This window comes from Cyprinus carpio, chromosome B16, assembly GCF_018340385.1.
Source record: "Cyprinus carpio isolate SPL01 chromosome B16, ASM1834038v1, whole genome shotgun sequence".
NCBI lineage: Eukaryota > Metazoa > Chordata > Actinopteri > Cypriniformes > Cyprinidae > Cyprinus > Cyprinus carpio.
Genome location: NC_056612.1, coordinates 10688630 through 10716134, shown reverse-complemented (window position 1 = coordinate 10716134; position 27505 = coordinate 10688630). Strand labels below are relative to the sequence as shown.

The 27505-nt window shown below is 36.4% G+C and overlaps 4 protein-coding genes across 4 annotated transcripts in view; 3 read left to right on the top strand and 1 right to left on the bottom strand.

The window, feature by feature from the left end:
* The window catches only part of deptor (DEP domain containing MTOR-interacting protein), a 42703-nt gene extending 40845 nt beyond the window's left edge, over positions 1-1858 (bottom strand). Inside the window, exons 1-2 of the mRNA XM_042740698.1 lie at positions 1504-1858; positions 1084-1183 (exon numbers count right to left, since the gene is read on the bottom strand). Coding sequence (XP_042596632.1) covers positions 1084-1169 — 86 coding nt within the window. The 5' untranslated portion in view covers positions 1170-1183; positions 1504-1858. The remainder of the gene's footprint in view (positions 1-1083; positions 1184-1503) is intronic.
* Positions 1859-2795: 937 nt separating this feature from the next.
* dscc1 (DNA replication and sister chromatid cohesion 1) lies at positions 2796-7412 on the top strand. The gene is made up of 9 exons (XM_019091368.2): positions 2796-3070; positions 3220-3388; positions 3490-3624; positions 3837-3927; positions 4681-4819; positions 4923-4975; positions 5076-5233; positions 6918-7066; positions 7208-7412. The coding sequence occupies exons 1-9, from the start codon at positions 2901-2903 to the stop codon at positions 7317-7319; spliced, it is 1176 nt and encodes a 391-aa protein (XP_018946913.1). The 5' UTR covers positions 2796-2900; the 3' UTR covers positions 7320-7412.
* A 3867-nt stretch (positions 7413-11279) lies between these two features.
* On the top strand, positions 11280-12550 carry LOC122139958. The gene is made up of 2 exons (XM_042740697.1): positions 11280-11381; positions 11568-12550. The coding sequence occupies exons 1-2, from the start codon at positions 11379-11381 to the stop codon at positions 12063-12065; spliced, it is 501 nt and encodes a 166-aa protein (XP_042596631.1). The 5' UTR covers positions 11280-11378; the 3' UTR covers positions 12066-12550.
* Positions 12551-12739: 189 nt separating this feature from the next.
* On the top strand, positions 12740-26576 carry LOC109080439. Its single transcript, XM_042741881.1, has 9 exons — positions 12740-12974; positions 13200-13650; positions 15570-15629; positions 20658-20861; positions 22290-23341; positions 23458-23527; positions 23595-23769; positions 25805-25970; positions 26412-26576. Exons 2-8 carry the CDS (start codon positions 13209-13211, stop codon positions 25968-25970), a joined length of 2169 nt encoding a protein of 722 aa, XP_042597815.1. The 5' UTR covers positions 12740-12974; positions 13200-13208; the 3' UTR covers positions 26412-26576.
* Positions 26577-27505: the final 929 nt, after the last annotated feature.

Below are 27505 nucleotides of genomic sequence, written 5' to 3'. Positions count from 1 at the left end.
ACCATGCATTTACAAAATACATTAAAAAAATATATAAAAAAATAATAATAATAAAATGGAAAAATTGTGAAATGACAAATAAATGTGACCCTGGAGCACAAAAACAATCATAAGTTACACTTGTACTACCCTAAGGTTGTGGGTTCGAGTCTCGGGTCGGCAATACCACGACTGAGGTGCCCTTGAGCAACCCCCAACTGCTCCCCGGGCGCCGCAGCATAAATGACTGCCCACTGCTCCAGGTGTATGTTCACGGTGTGTGTGTGTGTTCACTGCTGTGTGTGTGCACTTTGGATGGGTTAAATGCAGAGCACAAATTCTGAGTTTGGGTCACCATACTTGGCTGTATGTCACGTCACACTTTTTTTTTTCACTTTGTATATTAGTAGCAGTAGCCAACAATACACTGTATGGGTCAAAATTATTGATTTTTCTTTTATGCCAAAAACCATTAGGATGTTAAGTAAAGATCACGTTCCATGGAAATATTTTTGTAAATTTCCTACCATAAATATATCAAAACTTATTTTTTTATTAATAATATGCTTTGCTAAGAGCTTAATTTGGACAACTTTAAAGGTGATTTTCTTAATATATATATCTATATATATATATATATATATATATATATATATATATTATATATATTTTTTTTTTTTTTTTTTTTTTTTTTTTTTTTTTTTTTTTGTACTCTCAGATTCCAGATTTTCAAATAGTTGTATCTCAGCCAATTTTTTTCCTATCCTAACAAACCATACATCAATGGAAAGTTTATTTATTCAGCTTTCAGATGATGTAAATACCAAGTTAAAAAAAATTGAGCCTGATGACTGGTTTTGTGGTCCAAGGTCACTTACTATATTTCATTCCCAAATGTGTAATAAAGACGTAAAATGTACACATGACACTCTATTTTGGACTCATTGTTTAATTAGCCGCAGTGGCACATTTGAAGAGCTCTACGGATAGCGACGCGACAAACTTAGCGACGTCGCGCTTGCACTTCAATTCATTTAAATAGGAGCGTTCTGGTTTTGACGCGTCGCGTCGGTGAAACTGGGGCGTCAAGAAGCCAAATCCTACCGTAACTGTTCTCCTGTAACGAGGACTTCGGCCATGCGCTCCAGCTCAGCAGCCTTCTTCTGCATGGTGTTCCCGATGCCGTCCATCTCTGACAGCCGAGCTGAATATGAAATCAAATGTGACAAATCAGCGCTCGGAGGAGAAAAACGCTCTTTTTGTGAAATGAACTCACTCGCACAGCGTGCTTGAGTTTGTATTGGGTGTACTGAACACGCCCGCCTCTCATAGGCGTGATGACTGTTATGACAGCATTAATATTTGAGGTAGAAGAACTGCCCAGTTTAATGAAATGAGTGAAAACAACACAATGACATGTTAAATGGTTTACACATGCAAAATGTCATCCGAAAGATTCAAATCAGTCTCCATGATGTAAGAACATCGAAATAAATAAACACGCAAGGAGAAAACATCGTTTACCTTATTTGTTTCGATGCAGAAACGTCAGACTGATCCTAAATGATGCTTGCAGAGGAATAGCAGCGATGTCACTTACAAAACATCACTGTTCAGTTGATCACAGGTCAAAACGACTCGAAATAACTTGTGTCTTTTGTGTGCCATCAAGTGCCCTCGGTCATCAGTAGCCTACATCCAGTCATGTGTTTAAATGCATGAACCTCAAAGGCTTACAATAAATCAAACAGCAGATTATTCATGAAGACAGACTCGGGACGATTCGTTTTCTTCATGCTATTGTGAATTGTTTACTATTCTCCACTGAAAGCACGTTACTGCCCATGTTGCAGGGCGAGTCAACTTGACCATCCTCAGAATGGGAGTTCACCATGAGGGGCGGAGCCTGGAGCCCATCACATTACTCCCAAATACTCACTTTCAACACCCAGCAAAACTGGTTTTCATCTAAAATGTTTCTTTAAAACATGGGTTTAAACTTTTAACGTTAAACTTTTAACGTATAGCCTATAAAAGACATTAAAATTAAAAGATATACATATATATTAATAAATATAAATATTAATTAATTGTATATAACACATTTCATACACAGTGGTAATTCAAAATGCTTTGCATATTTTATCATTTTAAAATAAGGATTTTTTTCGATTTTAAAATCATTTACAAAACAGTTAACAGATGCATGAGGAATACAATTAACAATAAAAATAAAATAAATGTTTTATTTTTGTGTATTAGTATACATTTTATCGTCACAGAACTTTTTCCAGTTCTGAAATCTAAAAATCTAAAAATTTTTATATAGATTTAAGAATATAAATTATTGCATTTTTAAATATGAAAAGTGAGAGTGAGATGAGCATAAACCATTTTAATATACTGCATGTTTACTGTGTGATAATTTGTGTGTGATTTTATTTAATTGCTTACTTATTTGTCTATTTATTTATTTTCTTTTTCTTTTATTTAATTATTAAAAATTGCAAAACAGTCCACATCTGTGGTGTAATGTCCACCAAGACAAATAATTTTGCCCAAATAAAGCATTTCTAAAGTAAGTGTACGTTTACCAAGGACAACATTCTTGAGATTAAGAAAACAGAAACGCCTCTTGGGGACATGATACTGTGTAGAGCTAGTGTTCAGTGGCACTGCACATTTTTGTGGGCATCAAAACAATAACAGAAAAGAACAGGCCAGTAAATGAAATCGTGTCATGAGGCGCCATCTAGTGGACAAGTACCGTTTACACACTATTACAACAGTGTTACGTTCATTGGCTCTTACTGCTGTCAATCAACCTTATCTTCCGGCCAAAATATCGCGGGAAAGTCGAGCGCTAACAACAGCACAAGCCTTTATGTTGAGTCGACTTGTATAAAACACATTTTGACAGCATGAGGACATTAGAAGAGACTCAAGCCACGCTACAAATCGCTAAAGTAAAGGAAGAAGACCTGCAGCCCGTCACTTACTGTCTTTCTTTCGGAGACAATGTATCGTCGGGAGATTATTGTCTCATGGAGCTGGATGATACACTTTGCAAACACATTGAAGCAGGCAAGAGGTAGCTATTATGACTTTCTTTTAAACTGAAAGAGCAACTTAACATTTCAGTATTAATTTAGCCCGAAATGAATTGCAATTGTTTAAATACAATGTTGTAGTGCATGATCTTTTGGAATCATTCATCGTGATGTCTGTGTTTCTCACTAGTCTGATAATCAGAGGTGATAAAGACGAGCATGCAGTTCTGTGCAGTGAAGACAAGACGTACGACTTGAAAATCGCAGACACGTCAAACCTGCTGCTGTTTGTACCAGGATGTAAAACTCCAGATCAGCTGCCTGACATCTCAGCATCTCCTCAACTCATGCATGCACAGGTCACAGGAGAAGTCATTCCTGGAGATGGGATTTTATCCTGTGTTGATGGATAGTTTAATGCTGATTATGTGCATTGTCAAATTATATTTTTATTTTCCAGATTTGGGGTTTTTCAAATTGTTACTGGGAGCTGAGAAGGCAGAGGCCAAGGTTAAAGAAGCTGAAGAAACTTCTCATGGAGAATCCATATGATGGTCCAGCGGTGGGCATGCAGGAGGAGGCGCCGGGACCAAAGGTAAACCACTGCTGTTTAGAAAGAGGTAGTAGTTATTAGCCTGTACTCAAAATATGTGTGATTTTCGTGTGTTGGGCCTACGTTTACTTTCTTTAATTACCTATGTGTTAACAGTGCTTGTACTTTTAAAAGCTTTGAAAAATGTGATTGAGCTTATTCATCTTGTCCAGAAGTCACATCAAATGTTTTTGTTTTTATTTTTCATTTGTTAGTACACTATGGATGACCTTCTTGAAAGAATACAAGCAAGCAGAGAAGAAATCGAGGCGCATCTTCAAAATGTCCATGCTTGTGAAATTGATGGTGAGCTAATGTTATGTGTTTTTTTAAACATATAAATAAAATATTTGAAAGAGTGACCCATAAAACAATGTATTATTCTCTATGTTTTTGAAGATATGTGTTGGATGTGAAAACTTTTGGGGAATTTTCTGAAATTAATTTAAATTTGTGGGGGATCCTTAGAATTGGGTCCTAGAGAATTGTTGTTGCTGGATGTTATTGTTATTAATATTATTATTGTTTAATCTAGTAATTATTTTAAAGTTGTTATATTTTTAGATTATTTTAAAATTCTAGAATTAACATTTAATAATAAAAAACAGTTACTGTTTAATGATGCACTTACATTTTAAACTTCTTTAGTAATCATCATACAATTATTGTATTGTATATAATTACTTTTATAATCTGATGTACAATTTTCTATTAATAAAAAAAATTGAAACAAGTTAATAAAATAAATACAAAATTACTTATTTCAGATGTACTTATGTACAACAGATTCTGTTGAAATCGTACATTTTTTACTGAAGAATTAGTAGCGAGTAGTTTCATCATTTTCAGTTTTGTTAAATAACTGCTAAATTAGCAAATGTTTCAGTTTATTTAACATTATAATATATTGGAAGATCAAGTTAATGCAAAATTCTCTAAATGTATTTCAAATGATCAGTAAATGCATAATATTCATAAGGAGGGCATCCTCCTCTATTATGAGGATAATGTCTTCACTATATGTGAAGTGAGTTGTTGAACTCAGACCTGTGTTTGTAGGATTTTGGAGGATCCTGGATTTTGATTATGAGATGAAGCTCCTGGGTCACGTGACCCAGCTGGTGGACTCAGAGTCTTGGTCTTTCAGCAAAGTTCCTCTCAGTGTTTGTCTGGAAGAACTAGGATCCCTTGAGCCAAAGTGAGTTATTATGAAATATTAGAGAATTATGAATAGAGAAAAACAGCAGTTTTTTTTTCTTTCTTGTTTTTAACGCTCTACATTTTACTTCTTCTTTAATCAGAGCCATGATAGAACATTGTCTGAACTGTTACGGAAGACGCTACAGTAATGAAGGTTAGTTTTTTTTTATACTGACTGTACATTATCAATTTGAAGGATAATGGACCCTGTTTTTTTTTCCTTTCACATGTTTGTATTTATCTATTCCTTTTAGATGGCCAGGTGATCTATGCACTGGATGAGGACAAAGTATGTAGAGCCACAGCTCAGCTGCTCTTGCAAAACGCTGTGAAGTTCAATCTGTCAGAGTTCCAGGAGGTTTGGCAGCAGAGCGTTCCTGAGGGAATGAGCGCTAGACTTGATCAGCTCCGGGTGAGTTTAGTTTAGTAACCCAGTTCATCATATTCTAGATATACACAGGCATTTTTGCCCTAATGGGTTTATATATATATATATATATATATATATATATATATATGTATATATGTATTTCATATGATGTAGTTATATATACACTCACCGGCCACTTTATTAGGGACACCTATTCAATTGCTTTGTAACACAAATTGCTGATCAATCAGCCAATCACATGGCAGCAACTTCATGCATCTAGGCATCTATATGTGGTGAAGACGACTTGCTGAAGTTTAAACCGAGCATCAGATTGGGGAAGAAAGGGGATTTAAGTGACTATGAACGGAGAATGGTTGTTGGTGCCAGACGGGCTGGTCAGAGTATTTGAAAAACTGCTGATCTACTGGGATTTTTCTACACAACCATCTCGTAAAGAACATGAAAGCATGGATCCATCCTGCCTTGTCTCAATGGTTCAGGCTGCTGGTGGTGGTGTAATGGTGTGGGGGATATTTTCTTGGCACACTTTGGGCCCCTTAGTACCAACTGAGCATTGTTTAAACGCCACAGCCTACCTGAGTATTGTTGCTGACCATGTCCATCCCTTTATGACTACAGTGTACCCATCTTCTGATGACTACTTCTAGCAGGATAATGCACCATGTCACAAAGCTCAAAACATAACAATGAGTTCACTTTACTCAAATGGCCTCCACAGTCACCAGATCTCAATCCAGTAGAGCAGCTTTGGGATGTGGTGGAACAGGAGATTCGTATCATGGATGTGCAGCCGACAAATCTGCAGCAACTGCGTGATGCTATCATTTCAATATGGACCAAAATCTCTGAGGAATGTTTCCGACACCATGTTGAATCTATGCCACGAAGAATTAAGGCAGTTCTGAAGGCAAAAGGGGGTGCAACCCAGTACTAGCAAGGTGTACCTAATAAAGTGGCCAGTGAGTGTATGTCTGTGATATAATCAATAAGTTCAGTAAACAAACAAGTGATTTTGGACACAAATATTGTCTGCTTTTGTTCCATTTCATGGTCGAAAATGTTTTAATTAAAGCACAGCAGAACTGTTGTTAATTTCCGAGCAGCACACAGTGGCAATGTGTTACTGAATGAATCTGGATTTTGAACCAGTGCGTTTAATTAATGATTAACCCATTCAGTAAAGACAGTCGAAATGCTTCATTCCTGAATGGATCAGCCATTTGAAGGAGTTGGTTGACCTCACTCGCTCAACTAACTCATTAAGACAGTAACTTGCCGCCACCCACTGGTCTTTTTAGTTTTTTTATTTAAAGAAAAAAAAAAAGTAATTTCACAATTAAAATCTGTATTGTAAATGTATTAATACCACTTCAGATGCAACTTTTGTGTTACCTTGGCCTTATATAGATAAAATGGTCCTTATATAGATAAAACTGTCCTTATATAGATCAGAATGCCCCTGGAAATAAATTTTAGTTGGCAAATATTGCCCCTTTCCATCACTGCTGTGAACTAATCACCACACAGAATATTAAGAGCTTCAGGAGTCAGCTGACAGGCTTTAACCAGCCAAGGCACCTGCACAAAAACATACTCAGCAAAATATAAGTTAATTCAAGAAAATCTCAGAAAACATTGATATTTTTGTCACTATTTCACATTCCTGGAATGCAGTATTCTATTCATGTTTTGTGTTATTCAGGGTTTAGCTCTGTTGGACCGAAGCTCTAAACCAGAGACCATCTCACTGCTGCGGATAGAAGATCTTCCTGAGGATACACTGGAGCGATTCAACAGTCTCTTCAGCCTGAGAGAAAAATGGACACAAGATGACATTGAACCCTACATACAGTAAGTATATTGACATTGGAACTCTTTGAATCTGCATTTTGGTTTTGCTGACATAGACCATACATTAATTTGGGGGGGGGGGGGTGGGGGGGGGGGGGGGTTACATGCATGACACCCAACTGATGGTTGTTTCCTGAACAGAGATCTCTGTGGAGAGAAGCAGACCACTGGAGCTCTCCTGACCAAACATGCACGTTCATCTGTGCAAAATGGTGTGAAGGTCTACAATTCAAGAAGACCCGTTGCAACTTAACTTTAAAACAGATCACTGTAAAGCGACTGGTTGCTGCCTTGTATGTTGTTCGGTTGAAAAAAAAACAAACACATTAAATATTGTTATACTAAAGCTTAGTGTGGAAAATGTCATTTTTATTAAAATTTCCATTACAGTATAACTGTAAAGTGGGGATAAATTTTTTGCAAATTGAAAGTAACATTTTTATATTATATTGCACACTTTCTAAATATCTCACGACATGACCCCATTTAAGTGTTGGTTTAATTTAAGTACAGAGGAAGAAAATCAAGAACAAATGTGAAAAGAAGAGTGTTTTAGGTCCAAGTGAGTTGAGAAGTAAAAGAACTTTAGGGCAGTGTAAATTAGATGAACTAAGAAGTGTGAAAACAAGAATAAAACTTGAATTTTGTAGTTGAAAGGAAAATAAAAAGGTTTCAATCAGCTATGCTATTTTTCTGATATAGGCATGTATGATCTGCTGTTATGCTGTTCTCTTCTTGACAAATGATGGAACAACTGTGACTGTTCAGAAAATGATCAACAACCCCGTAGTGTAAGACATTATAAAATACAAACCATCCAAGTTAACTAAAACTAAAAGTTTTTTTTAAATGTTTAGTGTATACAGACAACCTGTGTTACTTTTGTCCCGACAGGAACTCCTGACATTTAAAAGGTTAGTTCACCCAAAGATGAAAATTCTGTCATTAATTACTCACCCTCATGTCGTTCCAAACTCGTAAGACCTTTATTCATCTTTGGAACACAAATTGAGATATTTTTGATGCACCCCGAGAGCTCTCTGACCCTCCCATAGAAAACAAGGGTGCTACCACGATCAAGGTCCAGAAACATAGCAAGGACATTTGTAAAGTAATCCATGTGACATCAGGGGTTCAACCGTAATTTTACGAAGCTACAAGAATACTTTTTGTATTCAAAGAAAACAAAAATAACGACTTTATTCAACGATTAGTCTCCTCTGCATCACTCTAGCGCCATTTTGCAGAATATCCACTGAACTCGAACAGTGTATGCATGCTGTTCTGTGTCAGCTGCGGCATGCGGATAGGTTGTTTCCGTTCAGATCAAAGCGCAACGTAGAAAATGTTTCCGCGTGGCGCAGCTGACAGAACAGCATACGCTGTTTGCGTTCAGTGCACTGATCTATAATATAGAATCACACATACTGTCACCTCATCTTTCTCCACAGCATTCAGATAATTTTGTTGATGTATGAATAAATTGTGTTGTGCAATTCTCCACTAAAAACTACACAATATGTATTAGAGAGATATGACACATACGGGTCAGAAAAGTAATCAAAGACGTATTTGCAAAGTAAATGAATACCATTTTAAAATGCTTGTTACATAGTATCACTTTTCTTATTGTACTTTGTATTCTTGTGGTTAAATTTTAAAACAGACTATAACCCATATAAGAAATTAAATGAGGTAAAATTTATAACTGTAATATTATGTGAGAAAGGTAGATTTTAAGACATGAAGGACACGTATGTTTATTATGCATTAAAATTTTTATTTAAATGAAAGAAATAATGAAGCAAAAGCATAGAAAGCAATATTCGTGTTTGTTTGTGTGTGTACATACAGAATGCATTATGTCAGCAGACATCCTCTAATTACTGTAGTTTCATCATTGGTTACATAGAAATAAAAGAACAAAAGTGACCTGAATTCTGCAGGTCATGTGTCTAGACATGAAACAGCTCCTCGAATGTAATAAAGCTTGAATTTGCCATTGCTTTGCTGCAGTCAGGTTCGATATCATCTGGTATATCATCATTTACATTTGCCTCAAAATGAATAGGTAGACATTTAGTTTTAATTTTATCACAGCCAAGAATAACATGTTGTTCCTGAACCTTGACTCTCTTGACTTGCTTCTTAGCTGCGATCTCAACAGTGAAGAATGTGAAAGGCTTCTTGCTGATGCAGAGGTTCCCTTCATACATTTTTCCTGCTGATGAACACACAGCTATCACCCTTCTTGCTTCTCTGAAGGGAAGGAATGACTGAATCGGCCTGTTCCAGGTGTTGATTTTGGTGATGAACTTCTGCCATTCTCTTAGTTTGCGTGGATCATTTGGTGCGTCCTTACGAAGGTGGTGGTTCAGGAAAGTGTCATACCCATCCAGGTTCTTTGCTTTAGTGCAGGGCTTAGATGGGTACCACATGTCCAGCTCACTCAGACTAGTGTGGAGCACCACAGTCAAGATGATCACGAATGACAACATTTTAAGGATCTGAGGATGTTTGTGAAAATGCAAAAAAATGTCATTATTTTATAATGCTGATTTAACAGATTCTGTCAGCATTAAAAAGTTAAAAATCTATGTACTCAAAATACAGTGCAACTTTAAATTGGTTAATTTCAATTCAACAACAATGGAGAGACTCATTCTTATGTTATTTACCAGCAATAATAATAATAATAATAATAATACCATTAAAACAACAGACATACAAGACCATTATGAAAAACATATTACCATAATGCAAAAAGTACTTGTGTCCAGTCAGATGTTTGTCAGTGCTTTGACTCAGGTTCAGGTTTATATAGGTAGGTGTGCTGTGGGAAAAATAACGCTAGCAGTTCATCCAGAAGGAAGTGGCTAACCATCTTTAAGCTTCTTTATCACACTTTAAAATCTAGCATTGTGGCTTTTGTTTGTAAAAGAAGCAGTAAAACATGTTAAAACAAATATTTAACCAATTTGAATTATAAACCTCATATAATCAGAGGACAAAACAAAGAAGAAACAAATCACACAAAGAATAAAGTTGTTGTTTCTTTTCTAAGCTTTATCTAGAGTTATGTGAATTTATGCAGCGGAGCTTGAACTGATGTGGTTGCAGACTGAATTGTAGATTAGACTAGCACAGAAAATCAGTTTGTGACTGACATTTTTAAAGAACTTTGAACACCAAGGATAAAACTGAGCAAAATAAGAAATAATGCATTAATTAATATACTAGATGGAAAGAATTATAATTTAGTTGGTAAAAAACAAAAAAAAAACAAGGGAAAGAAACTGTGCGTGTGGGGCTGCAAGTTTCTAACCACATTTTGACAGGTGACACCAATAACGTTTTCCGTCGCACATTGCCATTATCACGACTGACCTTAGTATTACTTTGACTCAGTGGAGAAATACACATCATGCTTGAGGTCTGAGGGGCTGAAAATTGAGTGTGCACCTTCATGTTTTGACACCTGGTTGTGGTCCTAAAAAGAAAAAAGTCTGTGTGGCCAAGTATGTCCATAGGTCAAAGTCACATTACTACTTATTCCATTTTTTTTTTTGTATTATAATTTTTGTGTTTTATATATATATGTTTTTTATAAAATCTTTTTGAACTTTTATTTTTTTTTTGTGTATGTGTGTGCACACGTTTATATTTCTCAAATATAAATCTCAAGATGACATTTTAAATGAATTAAGAGTGTATAATAAACAATATGCTTCACAGATGAAAAATAATTGCCCACTTCCTGATGTCCTTATTACAATTTAACTACATAAACCACACACAGACATAAATCAGCAAAGAAGTTAAACCGCTAAACACAAGAGCTGTTATAAATGTGTACTACATTAGATATGAAATATGTAATCCCCATGTCTGATTTTTGTTCTTTATTCAAATACTGGTGTTGTCATATGTTATAACTTCCAATACGTATCAGAATGAACACAGTACTTACAATAATGTCAAAATATTGATAGTGAGACCTGAAAGTTTAATGCATCTTATAGCAAAAGGCTAATCATTTAACTCTGAAGTAATCTTGAATAACATCAGGTCTCCAGTATGTGTAGTGTGCATATGGCTACTGGATAAACCATTTATATAGGCATTACATATCAAATGAATTGAACTGAAAGAGTTAATGAAAGATAGGTGCTTAATAAAAGGAAAGGCGGTGTCCCACTTCCTGTCGATCTGCTCTGTTTCATGCAGAGACCACCAGCTATATAAGTGATCATATAATCTAGCACGCTTGAAGCTCTGTTTGCATCTGTTGGGACTGTACACTTCTCACAATATGGTAATGCACTGTTTCTAATTATGCATTGAATAAATCTGTAGGCTATAAGAGAATTTTTGAGACTTAAATGATCAAAGCTGACTTGGAAGTTAGTGGACATTTGTCATTTCTTCAGTACATAACTATTATTGATTGATTGATTGATTGATTGATTAAACTTTTTTGCATTTATACAAGCATCTTCAGACCTTGCTGTCATTCGTGGTCATCTTGACTCTCACACTCCACGCCTGTCTGAGTGAACCAGACATGCTGCACCCACCTCGACCCTGCACTGAAGCAGAAAACGAGAATGGTTACAACACTTTTCTTAAACGGCATGTACGCAATGACATACCAACCGATCTGAACAAAGAAAACTGGAAAAAGTTTATTAACAGAATCAGAACCTGGAACAGAACGATTCAGTCATTCTTTCCCTTCAGTGAGAAAGACAACGTGGAAGCTGTGTGTTCATCAGGAGGAAAGATGTTTGAGAGCAACCTCTGCATCAGCAAGAAGCCTTTTTCCTTCATCACTATTAAGATTGACAGTAAGAAGAAAATAATCAAAAGTGTCAACCTTCAAAAGCAGCATGTGATTCTTGCCTGTGATAAATTTGGCAACAAATGTCTCCCTGATCATTTTGAGGCAAATACAAAAAAATGTAAACCAAATAACAACAAACTAGACTGCAGTAAATGAATGAATGTTTCACAGAATTAATCACAGTTTTTTTTTTTTTTTGTTATGAGGAAGTGTTTCCCTGGCTGTAATGTAACAGTAGATAAATGACCTGCAGAAGTTTTATATATTCATGTTTTTTTTTTCTTATTCTGTGGGCTGATGAAATTGCTGATGTTGAAAATATAAATAAATGTCATATATATGAAACAACTTTCTCGCTATTATGTTTCAGAAACGTCGCTAGTGTCAGGAGAGAGAAGCAAGCACGTCTTACACATCTAAACTGATGCTCCACAAAGATTTTGGATTTATTTTCAATACACAGATTTTACAATGGAAATTAAGTTAGAAAATACACAGCTATGCATTTAAAGGGTTAAAAATAGGACAGAAGCTTCTAAATTATGTTGTTTTTTTTTGATGTAAAAAAAATCTTGATAACGCTATAAGTGGACCTCAGAGAAATAAAAAACAAAGGCAGTTCATGACCCCTTTAAATTTGAGCTTATGTTACGATTATATTAAATTAAACTTTATAATAGGCCTAGCCTACATGTAATTGTAAAATTAAATAGTCTATCAAATGGCCCAATTGATTCAAGGTTTTCTCAAGACATCAGTATGCCATCTAAAGACAGTAATAAATAGGCTAATTGCTCTAAATGTCTTCCAAAAGGACCATGAGTCATCATCCTATGGCTGTAATATTGGCTTACCATCAAAACTGAGGGAGCTAAAAGGGTTGACGTGTCATAACAAGTCTCAGCATTTTGGTCATAGAATTGAAGATTGAAACTCAAAGAGAGAAATACACACCAGAAAAAACACGAGTTCGTTTAGCTATAAAGGAAGCGAAAAGATACTGTTAAAAAGAAGAACTTCACAAACATAGACCACCAACACGTAGGTCTGCAGCTCAGCATTTCGGTAAGTATCATCCAATGTCATCTCGCCTATTAACATATCTATCTAGAGTGGCTTGCCTTTAGGAAGATAACCACGCGCATGCCACAGACACGAGCAGAGCCGTGGTTAAGCCCATATAGCATGCTATTTTTAGATGACTTTGCGAGAGGACCTGAGCTTTTGAACTGCGTCTGCAAAGCGGGATATTTTTGAGGAACTTCTGCCTTTTCTCTTTCTTCACAGCAGGTCTTCAAGATGATTGCTTTTCTGCTACTTGTGACTCTGGTCTGGTCTCAAAGCCACTCAGTGGATACAAACTCTAAGCCTTGTATGCCAGCGAAGTACAACAACGCTCATAATGTTTTCCTCAAGCGCCATATTCCAGAGGAGGTGCCCAAAACGTGGGACAATAACGCTTGGGAAACTTTCCTGAGGAAAATTAAAACGTGTGGCAGACCGACGCAGTCGTTCTTCCGTGCCAGCGAGAAACAGCGAGTGGAGAATGTGTGTACTAAAGCCGGGGGTAAGACCCTGTCCCGTAACCTGTGCATCAGTAAAGAGAAATTCTCCTTCGTAACGGTGCGGGTCGATATCAACGAAGGCGCGTGTGGGATCAAAAACATCCGCAATGAGACCAAACACATCATCCTCGCCTGTGAACAGATAGGAGATGCCTGTCTTGTTCGTAAGACAAATGGTAAATCTCTGTGCCTTCATACATAAATATCATTGAGCTTCTAACGGTAAACTACTGTAATATGCACTGCATTGTGGGTATTTTGTATGAATTTTACAGTAACTTACTGTATATGGTCATTTACAGTACTTTACTGTTTACGCAAAAGCAGTAGTGCTACTGTAAATGAAGAAGACAGATTTCTATACGTTGTAATCATTGCCTTTGTCATTGTGTCCACAACTTGTATTACTCATAGGGCTATATGCATATTGTATTAATGTTTTAGGCCTATTCAAATGTCATATGATAATGTTTTATAGTTTTTTGCGTCTTGTTCTGCAGATGAAAATAATAAAATCATTCTCATTTCACACACTGGATGTTAATTTTAATAGTAGCATTTTCTACAATAAAAAACAACAACAATACTACTACTACTACTACTAATAATAATAATAAAAATAATAATAATAATAATAATAATAATAATAATAATTAATGGAGCAGAAACAATAGGGTCCTCTCACCATCGGTGCTCGTGCCCTAATAATAATAGTAATCGACAATTGGTTCCCATACAGGCAAATTAGGCATTTTTTGTTTTATTTTTATGCCAGGTAAAATAGCACAGGTGTGGTGATATTTAAATAATAATAATAATAATAATAATAATAATAATAATAATAATAATAATAACTTTGCTTAGACCTCACAAATTTTAAATTGTTGCTCACGTGCAAAGCCCGCGCAACAACCTGGCAGAATGTAAACTGATGTTTGTGTGACGTGTCGAGTGCGCGCAAAACTGACGTCTCTCAGAGTGGATCGTTATACCTTAGACGCCAGCTGCGAGTTTTTCTGAGGTAAGTACTTTTTACTTGACAAATTTATTTTATAAGTTACTTTTACAACGTAAACCATTACCAATATCAATTACATATAGCTAAATTTATGAAGAAAGTAAATAATACAATCTAATAGGCTATTATTAACAGGGCAGTCTGAAGGAACTTTTAGTTTTCCTCAAAAACTGCCGCTTTCATATCCTATTATGTAATACAGTTGACTGACTGCCTTTTCCAGATGGACCCAATGTAGTATTTACACAAACAATGGTTTTCCATATTTTTTACGACCAGTTATGGTATATTTTACTCGTCATTTAAATGAATGCCGTTAAATGTGTGTGACGTTAGACTATTTAAAGTAACGTTGGCGCGAATTCTCAAACGCTCTCTCTCGCAGTCTCTCTCCCCCAGTCCACCGCAAGCAAGAGCACACTCAATTGATACTGAAATAATGTATTGGCGCAACAGATTTGGCAAACGCTCCATTGTATATTATTGCTTATTTGTTTTCACTCTCTGGGAGAATGGCAAATTAATCTTACAACGCGTTTTGCAGCGGTGAGCATCAATGTAGCCATTCACAGACATAACGTTAGTTGTCTGGTCTCTTGAACGCAATGACCTATCAAAGGTGTTCAAGTTAGTCAGAATCTACTCACTGCTCATAACGCCATTTTAATTCAGTGTCGAATTATGCAGGCTCGCGAATCCTCTCATCAACAAAGTCTAGACACGATGTAAGAGGTTTATTGGACCGACAGCCAATTGAATGCTGCAAACTGTCTGGTTCACCGTGCGATTCACTCTGCACGTGACAGAAATATGACATGTTAAAATAGTAACGCTTTTAAAGCAATGTAAAGGCAGACCAATAGATTAATTGAAAAATATTCATTGCAAAATATTTTAGATATTCTATGCTAATTATTGGTAAAACTGATTTTCTTCTCCCTTTTTTTCAGTGTTGATTGTCATCTGATTGTGTAAGTGATCCCAGATCTGTGATTTAATATGTTCATATATTCATTAGCCAAAAATCATTGACGAAAAATAAAGTTTCTTCTTTTTCTCTTTTCCCTGTGTCAACAGGAGCTAACTACAGCCCAAAGGCTCTTTTAAGAGCCACAAGCACTGAGGATCTTTGGCTTTGTAAGTATATGTTTTGACTATCGGATGCATTACGTGATTAACATATTGTAATGCATAACTTGCAGGGCTTTACACTTACATTTCTTTTTAGGAGCACTTAGGTAATTTTTTTATTTATTTAACCTTAATAAAAATTAAATAAAAAATAAAGTAAAACCCTGCCCTCTATTTAATATTCCGTTTCACATGGAAATACTTCACAACACTGGAAAAAAGTTGTCTGCAACTTTCTGTTCACTGGGACTTTAATGAGGCTCTGAAGGGGCATGAATGCATTTAAATTCATGATAACAATATGTTATGAGATTAATGTTTTAAATAGAAGGTTTTGAATGTAGAAATATTAAATGATTTAAATAACTGAAAAAATTAAACTAAAACTGCCAGTAGGGGACGGCAAGTCACTGTCTTTGTCACTGAATGATTCATTCAGTCAGTTCGTTCAAACGGCAGATTTATTCAGGAACAAAGCAAGCGACTGTCTTTTTTTGAATGGGTCATTGACTCACTAGATTTGTTTGAAAATGCAGATTCATTCATAAACGAAACACCGCTGTGTAGTAGTGGGAAGTTCGGATCATTTTACTGACTCGGATATTTGAGTCTCGTTCAGCAAAATTAAAGAATCTTTTTCGAGTCATTTCGTTCATTTCAGAATAATATAAATAAAATGGCATGTTAAATATCCCAACACATCTAGAACTTACGAAAATGTTGATTACATTTGTAAAAAGAATAAAAATAAACTATAGGGTAATGCAGCCAAAGCCAAATTATAAGAAACCAAAATGTTTTATTAATTGATTAGTTGTTGGGTCTTAAGTTCAGGCTATTGCAGTCTGACTCTGTTAGTTCACCTCACCTCCTGATCCGAGACATTCTTTCCTTTGCAACTTCATATTTATCACGTTTGTTCTAGTTTGTTTAGTTGTCTGCTCATCAGTGTCTGACTCTGATCTGTCTGCTGGGCTGTGCCGTGTGTGAGGGCCAGAAACAGAAACGATTAGTTAATCTTTCGAGTCTCGGGTCCGGGTCCGAGTCTTTCGTTCTTCCTCGGTCCCATAGAGGATATGCTGTCAGTACCGGAAAGAGAAATGATTCATTCATCTCTCGAGTCTTCGGGTCCGAGTCGTTCGTTCTTCAAGCCAGAAACTCATAGCACTCTGGGGAAACAGAAATGATTAGTTAATTTTTTTCGAGTCTTCGGGTTTGAGTCCTTCGTTCTTTTGTCACGTGACCGCTGGTATCTCGCATCACAACATTAGATTCGTATTATTGACTGCGTCTGAATGTATATTGTTTTATATTTAGGAATTAAAATACAAAATATGTGCAATAAACATTATCTGAAAAAATAAAAGTTCCATCTATATATATTATAGAAAATAATCTTCATGACAGAAATTCAAAAATATAGTGTATATACATTTGAGAACAGAAACGCATCACGTAACTACACACTTGTTTGTAAAAAGGTTGTGAATTAGTTTTCAATACAGTGACAAGTCAAGTGACAAAAGAACGAAGGACTCAAACCCGAAGACTCGAGAGATGAACTAATCATTTATCTTTCCTATACAGACAGCATAGCCTCTATGGGACTGACAGGAAGAACGAAAAACTCGGACCCAAATCCGAACTCGAGACTCGAAAGATGAACTAATTATTTTTTTTTCCGCTACTGACAGCATAGTTTCTATGGGACTGACAGGAAGAACGAGAGCTTGGACCCGAACCCGAAGACTCGAGAGATGAACTAATCATTTCTGTTGTTTCCAGTACAGATTCAGAACCCATATGTTGCGTAATGCGCATGTGCGGTCAACAGAAAATGTATCTGTACTTTGTAATAATGAGAGGATTTGCGAGTTTGCATAACTCAGCACTGAACAAACCCCAGCGTTTTTAGCGGTGAGTGGATTTAAACTCAAACGTCTCTGATTGGTCATTGCGCCTTAAGAAATCAACAGGTTAGTCAGATTTGCTACATTGCTCACCGCTGCAAAAACACGTTCCCTCTCCACAAAAATAAGCAATTTGGTGTGTTTGCAAAATCTGTTTGGCCAATATGCTGTTATTAGTTATACTAACTAGAACCAGGCCTGATCGGGTCAGCTGACTGGTGCTCCTAAATACTTTTTCACAGTCGCACACAGTAATTTTCAGTCGCAGATGTTTTAAAAGTGAAACAATATAAGACTGAAATGGTAGCACTGTAGAGCCCTGACTTGCCATCTAATTGTTATCTTGTGATTGTTTTATAGTCTCATGTGAGATATGCCACTGCATAACATGACAAAGTAATTACAAATGATTAATTGCATGCACTTAAAAATATGTATTCATTATTTTTTATACAGATCATATGCAGCCAGAAAGAGAGAGAGACCTGAACAAGTATGTACAAGTGCAAGGTTTGCAGTTTGTGTTTTTCACATTTAAGAACATTCTGCAGTCATGTAAAAATACACCAACACACATCAAACCATGGGTTTGCTTGTGGAGATGAGCAATGTCCTGCTTCCTTTAAAAAATTTGTGACATTTAGATCCCACATGCACAGGAAGCACAGGCGTTGTAAGCCATATAATAAAAAAACTCAGTTCAGAGGTACTCCTGATTGCAAAGTTGATGGATGTCCATTTGTGGCAGAAAACTTCTCATCTTTGTGTACTCATTTGAGAATTCACATCAAAGATGGAAAGAAAGTGTACTGCCGCTACGATAACTGCTGCAAATATTTCAGAGTCAGATCATCCTTTTCTGCACATATTTCAAGGAAACATACACAGGTTGCCACTGCTCAGATGTCAAGTCCCTCAGAAGTGATCAGTGGTACTCCTGAGTTCAATCTTTTTCTTTCATCAATAGCTGATTATGAAGAGGAGGAATGTGTTGTGCATGAATCATTTTTACATGATTTGGCCCAGTTCTATCTGAAAATGCATGCAAAAATGCAGTTGCCAGCTAGCACTACACAGTGCATTATTGAAGGGTTTCAGCATATTCATACCTCTAGTTTTGCAAACTTCTTTGACAAGTTGAAAGAAAAACTTTTAGAACTGAATATTCCACAAACTAAGATAGATCAAATACTTCATAGTCTCAGTAAAGAGGATCTCTTCACTCTGTACAATGAAGGACCACTGAGATCAGACAAAACAAGAAAAACATTCTACAACATTCTACATTTTGATTACACTGAGCCAATACCAATTTATCTGGGAACTGATACTGCTGGCAAGGAGCGCTTTTGCCAGTATGTGCCTATCAAGGAGACATTGCAAACCCTCTTCAGACAATCCAGTGTTAAAGTACAGTGCAGCCAAGCAAGATGTCACAACAAAGATGACATGGTTTTGGAGGATGTATTGGATGGAAAACATGTAAAAGAAAATTCTCTCTTAAAAAGCACTTCTTCGTTGTCTCTCATTCTTTACCAGGATGCATTTGAAGTTGCAAATCCACTTGGCTCAGGAAAAAAAAAACACAAGATCTTAGCAGTGTACATGAGCCTTGGTGAGTTAGAGCCACAAAACCGCTCCCTAGTAGATCCTATGCAGTTGGTCCTGCTCTGCAGAGAAAATGACTTGAAGACTTTTGGAATTGAAAAGGTGTTTTCAAGTATTATCACAGACCTTAAAGATTTGGAAGATGCAGGAATTGATACAGAAGATGGCAATAGAAAAGCATCTGTAATTTCCATTTGTGGTGATAATCTTGGCTCCCACTGTATTGGAGGTTTCTGTGAAAACTTTAGTACCAGTATACATTTTTGCAGATACTGCTTGATTAACAGAAGTGATTTTCAGAAGACCCCTCTGAAGTTAGGACCCAAAAGAACAGTTGAAGGTCACAAAGAGAATGTGAAACAGCTTTCCACCACTGGTCAAGATGTAGTACAGGGAGTCAAGTTTAACTCGCCTTTCAATTCATTGAAACATTTTCATGTTTGTACTGGGCTACCTCCATGTTTGGGCCATGATCTTTTTGAAGGAGTCGTTTCCTATGACTTGGCATTGTATATTGATCATCTGGTGAAACAAGAAAAACAGTTCACATATGCTCAACTAAATAGATGCATCACACAATTTAAATACTTAGGAAGTGATGGTCTCAACAAACCTTGTGAGGTGAAGGCTGATGGCAAAAGGCTTTGTGGCTCTGCAGCACAGAACTGGTGTCTGTTACGAATGTTGCCATTGTTAGTTGGCAATAGGATACAAAATCCAATGGATAGTCAAGTCTGGCAGTTGTGTCTTCAACTAAAGGAGATGGTCGAACTCATTTGTGCTCCCAAAATTCACCATAATCAGATTGCTTACCTGAAGACAATCACAGAAGATTATGTCCAATTGAGATGTAGCCTCTTTCCTAACCATCCACTGAAGCCAAAACATCACTTTTTACTCCATTACAGTGACCTAATTCTGCACTTTGGCCCTCTTATTCGTTTGTGGACCCTCAGATTTGAGAGTAAACATTCATATTTTAAGGAATGTGCTAGAAAACTCCACAACTTTGTTCATCTATGCAAAACTCTGGCAGAAAGGCATCAGTTGCTTCAAGCCTACCTTTGCAGTGGCTCAGTGTTTCCCCCTACAGTTCAAACTGTTGGTGAAATCAATGAATATGATGAGCAGCTTTATTGTGGTCGTATTCAAGAGGCTGTAAGGGCAGCTGGCTTTTCAAAAGAAACCATGTCTGAAGTGTCAGCAGTGGTGTACAAAGGCACAAAGTACAGAAAAGGGTTTGTTGTTGCATTGAACGCCAAAGATCAGGACTTCATTTTTGGAAAAATATCAATGATTTTTATCAGTCATACACAAGTGCACTTTGTGGTTGACATGCTTCAGTCAGTGCTTTTGATTGATCTTGGACTTCATTGCCTAGGAAATTCAGAAGAAAAATTCATGTGTGTCCATGCTGACAGTTTGTGCGATTACTACCCTCTTCCAGTATATCAAGCTTCAGGACTAAATGTTGTCTCCCTGCATCATGCAATATGCTTTGTCTAAATCACTACAGATATGGATACTGAAAGCTTTCGATGTGAAATTAAAAAGACATTACCTGAACTGGAGGATGAGACGTTGAGGACACTTGCTGCACACCTGATAGATGTTATTGGTGTCAGAAAAAGAGAAGACCTTATATTTGTTGGATCCGATGATATTACTCTTTTTCTGACTCCAATACAGAGCCGAAAACTCATCCAAGCTTTCAAAAATGGTGAGTGCATATTATCAATCCTATTCACAGCAGAATGTCTTTAAATAGATAGTAACCCCTGAAAAAAGTCTGTCATCATTTAAGTCAAGTCACTTACTCACCCTGAAGTTGTTCCAAACATATATCAATGTATTTCTTTTTTTTTTTCATCCTCTGGAAGCCAACTGTTTGGTTGCCCACATTCTTCAAAATCTAATAATTTTATGTTCGACAGAAGAAAAAAATCATACACTTTTCGAACAACTTAAGGGCGATGGCTTTTTTTTTTTTTGTGGGTGTAATACTGTCTTTTTAAATAGTTCATCCCAAAATTAAAAATTGTGTCCACACCATCAGCACCAGGACCTTCAGCTCCACCCACTCATACCCAGTCACCAGAATATTAATGCCCCTCACCTGTCACACCCTCAACAAGCATGGATGACATGGATGACCCACCTTCCTATGCCTACCTTCATTGTCCTCTTCCAGAAATTAATTTCATTTCACTTCATTGTGCTTGTCCTTAACTCATCAGTCAAGTGTGACTTTCATTTGAACTGCTTATGCTTATCACTCACCTGTCTGAAGATCTTCCAAATCACCTCCAACTTTTTAATAAAGAACTGTTAAATTTACCTCTGTGTCTCCTGAAAATTCTTCATCTGGCTTCTCACATGGACACAGACTACTTACCCACTATATTCACTGTTGTGGATATACTTTGTTCATGCAAAGATACCTTTGTTGAACTCCTGCAATCTCCTTCGTTGAACATCCCTTTGATCTCCTTTGTTGAACATCCCACATCCCTTTGATCTCCTTCGTTGAACATCCCTTTGATCTCCTTAGTTGAACTTCTGCAGTCTCCTTTGTTGAACTCCTGCAACCTCCATCATCGAATTCCTTCAACCTCCTCATCGAATTCCTTCAACCTCCATCCCTAAACCCTGAGTCCTCCATCGCCAAACTCCTGCGACCTCCATCGCGATCTCCTTTGTCGAACTCCCTCTCATGGTAACAAAACCCTATATACTTACCTGAATATTACTTGTGTCCTCCAACATATATTCAGTGTGGAATCCTCCCATTCATCTGCAACAAAGAAAACCAGCCACATCATCTCATCACTTGAAGTATCAGTAATCTCTCAGTACTCAATACTCAATCTCTCAATACTACTTGCATAGAGTTTACATTTTGGGGTGAACTAATCCTTTAATTAAAGCCTATTTTAATTGTCTTCATTTAAAGGGGTATGATTACCAGAAGCATTGTGTACTTTATAAAGTAATCAAATAAGGACTGCATGATGCCAGTGGGAAAGACACTAGGTCCAGTTGATGGAACTGGCAGTGTAAAAGTTGAGCCCTGCTGCAATTTATTAATGTGTGAATATTGTATCTGTGTATGTGGAATTAATGTGGAACTCTTTCATACTCTTTGTAGAAGCAAATGGGCAAGTGGCCTCAACTTCTTCAGAGGGTCAGGAACCTCATGTTTCACTCCCCGTACTTATACTGCCAGATGGATTTTCACCCAGTGCCACACAAATTTCTCCACTCCCTTCTGAACGACAAACTTCCTCAAACCAAAACAAGTCCTGGATCAGCAGCTTCCAAGTTCCATGGGACAAAATGCCAGCACGACTGTTACAGGCAATGGAAAAAGGTTGCTTGGCTCACCCAGAGGACAGAAGGGTACTGATTAGAGTTGTTGTTGAAGCAATGCAAGCACACTGCAAAAACCCCAGTAAAGCAATTTGTACAGAAGTGGCCAGATTAATTGTATGCAAGTACCCTGGGACTTTTGCTGATAAGACTGGAGAAGGTGAGCAGCTGGGGTGTGGTTATTATTCACTGTTCAGACAGCTTAAAACCAGAGTTGAGCACATAAATAGAGACAATGTCAGTAATCGAATCCGACAGCCAAGGAAAAGGTCCAGTGATGACAGCAGTGGTAATGATGCTGCCATAAAAAGAAGCAGAACAGATGTGGATAGTTATGGGTGTACAAAATGGCAACCCACTAATCTTCCACAAGGAGAAACAGCAGAATCATTGAAAGACAAGAGAAAGATCTTGATAACCATCTTCAAGTCAGAAGGACCTACAGCTGTTGAGGCAATGGACGTAGAGAGGAATATGGAATTGACCTATATATATCAGAGGCACATGATAAATACATGGCCCCCTCCCAGTCTGTGTGAAGTTGAGGAGCAATGGCCATTTCTCTTCACTAAAAGAGGTCTCTGCAGTCATTTTCATATGCTCACTGATATTGATATTGACACACGCCTCCATGAAGCTTTCCTCACCAAGGGCAGGAGGATTATTAACTTTTTCCTAAATCAAAGACTAAAATGGAGCCAGGACATCCAGGCTTTGCTACGAGAGATGGAGCATGAAAGCATGAACAACCATCAGGTCCCTATCGCTGCCATTCTTCTTTTAATGAAATACTTTCAAGAGAAAGAGGACCACATCTTCATCTTGACAGATGTAAAAGTTCTTTCTTTATATTTTTTACACCATCACTCTAAGTTGAAATCTTTTTTTTTCTTAAATAGAAATTATTTTCAATATCTGAGAATCTTTTCTTTTTTTTTTTCTTTCAGCCAACCTCGACCAAGATGTCGGTTGAGCAGGAGATGACATTGCCTACCACACCACGGGTGATCATGCTAGGTATGAGAAATAATTGTTGAGATTTCTATTACAAGAAACAATTTAGCTGAGGATGTCTTTGTTTTAGGGAGTAGTCTGCTGTTTGCAACCCACTGGATGGTCAGCATTGAGGGGAAGGTCTTCTATGAAGCTAACCAACTTCATAACTTTGCCAGTGCTTTCGCTGTCTTTTTCGGCTCCTTTTATGTGTTCAATCTGGAGTATCAGGAGTCAGCATCCACTACGCTGGAGATGGTACAGAGGTGAGTAATTCATCACAAAAAACTTATGTTACTTATGGATTAGTTAACCCAAAATTTTGTCAAAAAATTCCATGACCAAAATTCATGTATATCATGTATTCACACCCCATTTCATTCTTAACCTGTATGACTTTCTTTTGTGTAATACAAAAAGAAGATAATTTGAAGAATGTTGATATATATATATATATATATATATATATATATATATATATATATATATATATATATATATATGCTGGTATCTCGTATTTTACGGACTATAAATCACACTTTTTTTCATAGTTTGGCTGGTCCTGCGACTTATAGTCAGGTGCGACTTATTTATCAAAATTAATTTGACATGAACCGAGAGAGGGCTGTAGACGGTAATGTTTTTTCTTGGTTCTAAATAAATGCGACTTATAGTCCAGTGCGACTTATATATGTTTTTTTCCTCGTCATGACGTATTTTTGGACTGATGTGACTTATACTCAGGTGCGACTTATGGTCCGAAAAAAAAAAAATATATATATATATATATACAAATAATAAAAGTAATTCTCTTTCATGACTCCCTGCACTTAAACAGACAAAATTTACAGAAATTTATCTTAAAATGCAAAAAGGAGATTAAAATGTAAACACAGTCGGTTATGGCTTAAGTAAACAGTAGAGAAATAATGCATGTGTATCATTATATTGGATCCGTGCATCCGCACTCTTAAAGTGACACCAGCCTAATAGTCCTGCTGCTTTCTGTGTTTGTAATTGTCAATCAAACTACAAAAGACAAAAAAATCACTCACTGCTCTTCACTGAATAACGTTTTTGTAACTTTAATAAGGATTAACCTTTATTTAGATAATTTGCAGTGTTATTTTATATTTGATTACTTTATTTAATTTCTGGACCTGAGAACTACTGATTGACCTACCTGAAAACCCTTAAAAGCATTATTTAATTTGTATCTTCGTTCTATTGTATATATCTATTTGTGTTATTGCTTGTAGATTAATTATTTGTTCTTTTTTTAAAGGACAAGTTCAGTATTTTACACTTAAAGCCCTGTTTTCAGATCGTTTCTGATGAAATAGAACGGTTAAGATTGAAATTTGAACACATGCTGCTGGCCCGAGAATTTTCGGTTTCTGTGGTAGCACCCCCCCACCTCCACAATGGTTCCATATGGGCACTGGAACAATCCTTCCTAAAATGCATTAAACTTTCGTTTACAAAGACTTGAAACTCTGTTGGAAAGCATCTTTTGCAGTGATTTTTTCTGTGAGCATATCAGTGAACACCCCTGACCACTCAGTGAGTTTCACGTCTTTGTAAATGAAAGTTTAATGCGTTTTAGGAAGGATTGTTCCAGTGCACCTATGCAACCATTGTGGAGGTGGGGGGGTGCTACCACAGAAACCGAAAGTTCTCGGGCCAGCAGCATGTGTCCAAATTTCAATCTTAAACATTCTATTTCATCAGAAACGATCTGAAAACAGGGATTTAAGTGTAAAATACTGAACTTGTCCTTTAATGACTGTTAACTTGTTTTTAAATTTATAAGAACGAAGGACTCAAACCCGAAGACTCGAGAGATGAACTAATCATTTATTTTTGTCTTAAATGTTGGTTTCATATAATTGTTAATTACAATACAAATTTTTTTGTTATCAAAAAACAATAACTATTCCATTAATTTATTACCTAAATAAAATGTTACGCACTACTTTTATCTCTGTGTATGATTTAAAGTGGGCAGAATGCTGGATCTAACGTAACTGTTGAAAGTAACCGTCAATTTGTCCCTTCCGGTCAAATATTGCAAACTTTCTGCAAACAGCAACAACAGTTTTAAGTTGTCAGTGCTTGCAAATGACCATGGTATAAGCGGGATTATCCATGGCTAGCTGTGCATTAAATGATTTAGGGTCATTTCGTTTTGGGTGGTTCTTTGCCTCCATGTCATTAAAATCGATAAATGCACAGGGCCGCTTTTAAAGATGACTACTGTATGTGTTAATATGAACATTTAAGACCTGTGTTTGTTTTTAGATTCTTTGTCAGGATCAATCCTGAAGAGGGCACAAAGTGCACTGAAAAATTTGGTAAAAGCCGTAAGACAGGTGGAACTGTACAAAGAAAAGTTGCAACCATCAACTCCCGGGTAGCAACATTCCTGCAGACGCTTACGGAATTTGAATGGAAGACTGCAAATTAGGTAAGTTTCTAATGCAGGGCTGGACTGGGACAAAAATTTGGCCCAGACAGGCCACCACAATCAGTCAAACACCAAACACCAGTACACAATCTTTGCAGTTCCATTAAATATGTTGTTCCAAACCTGAATGAATTTATTTATTCTGTTGAACATAAAAGATTATATTTTGAACAATGTTGGTAACCAAATAGTCCTTTGAATTCTATGGTATGAAAAAATTAAATACTATGGAAGTCAATGGGGACCTGTGCATGTCTTAGAGACAAAACATGTAAGATTTATATCACATGTGCGGTGCTACCAAATCTGGTGCTGGTGCTACAATCTGTAGAACTTGCTGTGAGATTGTGTTACTAAAAGGATGTAATTGTTTTGTTTTGTTTTCTTTATTTATTTATTTTCCCCTTTCTCCCTGTTTCTCTCTCTACTTCCCATATGCAGAAAGGAATTGATGCCACCTGACACCAGTGATCTGCTGTGATTGGTGGAGTGGAAGTTTGGAACTGTTTTGAAGTGCATTATTATTGTGATTTTTATTTTATTTTATTTGTTTTGTAACTTAGTTTTGTTTTAATATTAGATGAGTTGTTTAAAATAAAATATTTTGTTTGACAAAAAAGCACAATAAACAATATGTTGATGTACATGGACTCAAGTCACTTTTTTTTGGAATTTGTTAAATTCAATAGCATTAATGTAAAATATAAATATTAAAATATTGTAAAATAAATTACAATAAAATGACTAATATACTGTAAAATGAAATTGCAGTAAGGGAATCATACTGTAAAATTAAATCACGGTAGGGGCATCTTACTGTAAAATGAAATTGCGGTAAGGGCATCTTACTGTAAAATTAAATTGCGGTAAGAGCATCTTACTGTAAAATTAAATTGCGGTAAGGGCATCTTACTGTAAAACACATTTACAGGTAAGCTACTGTAAAGGGGAACTTACAGTAACTTACTGGCAATGGTGCTGCCAGTAAGTTACCGCAAAAATACGATAAAAAGTTTAACAGTGTTCATAACATGACATTATTATGAGATTAAGGACTACTGTAACATATATTTTGTAACTGTAACATGAGTTGGGGTAATTTGTAACAATAAGTGTAGCCTAAATAATAATAAAAAATAAATAAATAAAACATTAGGCCTATACATACTGCATTGTAACATCTGTAGACTAGGCTACTAGAGGAGGCCGGGTATGGTTGTAACACTTTTTGTTTCAACATCTGTAACTCGCTGAATTTTTGAGTTGGAGTGCTCAAAATGATACAAAGTATCCACATTTGTTCACTACAAAAGGCGCTAATTCAAATCTCTGCAAGAATATCACAGCCCTTATAAGTTGATGTCAAATACATGGAGTGCCTTTGTTAAAATCTACCCCACCACCATTGTAACACATAATGGGGTAAGTTACAGTCAGACAAAAGAAGCAAAAACATCAGCCACCTCATAAAGTTTGCTTCAAAATCAGGTTTTGAAACCTTCTAAAAGAACAATACAAAAAATGTCATACTTTCT

Bases quoted from the DNA above. Each gene is read 5' to 3' on its own strand.
- LOC109080439 (XM_042741881.1), top strand. From the start codon at position 13,209: ATGATTGCTTTTCTGCTACTTGTGACTCTGGTCTGGTCTCAAAGCCAC. The intron at 13,651-15,569 runs GTAAATCTCTGT...CTGTGTCAACAG, and splicing joins TCTTGTTCGTAAGACAAATG to GAGCTAACTACAGCCCAAAG. The intron at 23,770-25,804 runs GTGAGTAATTCA...GTTTGTTTTTAG, and splicing joins ACGCTGGAGATGGTACAGAG to ATTCTTTGTCAGGATCAATC.
- dscc1 (XM_019091368.2), top strand. From the start codon at position 2,901: ATGAGGACATTAGAAGAGACTCAAGCCACGCTACAAATCGCTAAAGTA. The intron at 4,820-4,922 runs GTGAGTTATTAT...TTCTTTAATCAG, and splicing joins CTAGGATCCCTTGAGCCAAA to AGCCATGATAGAACATTGTC. The intron at 5,234-6,917 runs GTGAGTTTAGTT...TGTGTTATTCAG, and splicing joins CTAGACTTGATCAGCTCCGG to GGTTTAGCTCTGTTGGACCG.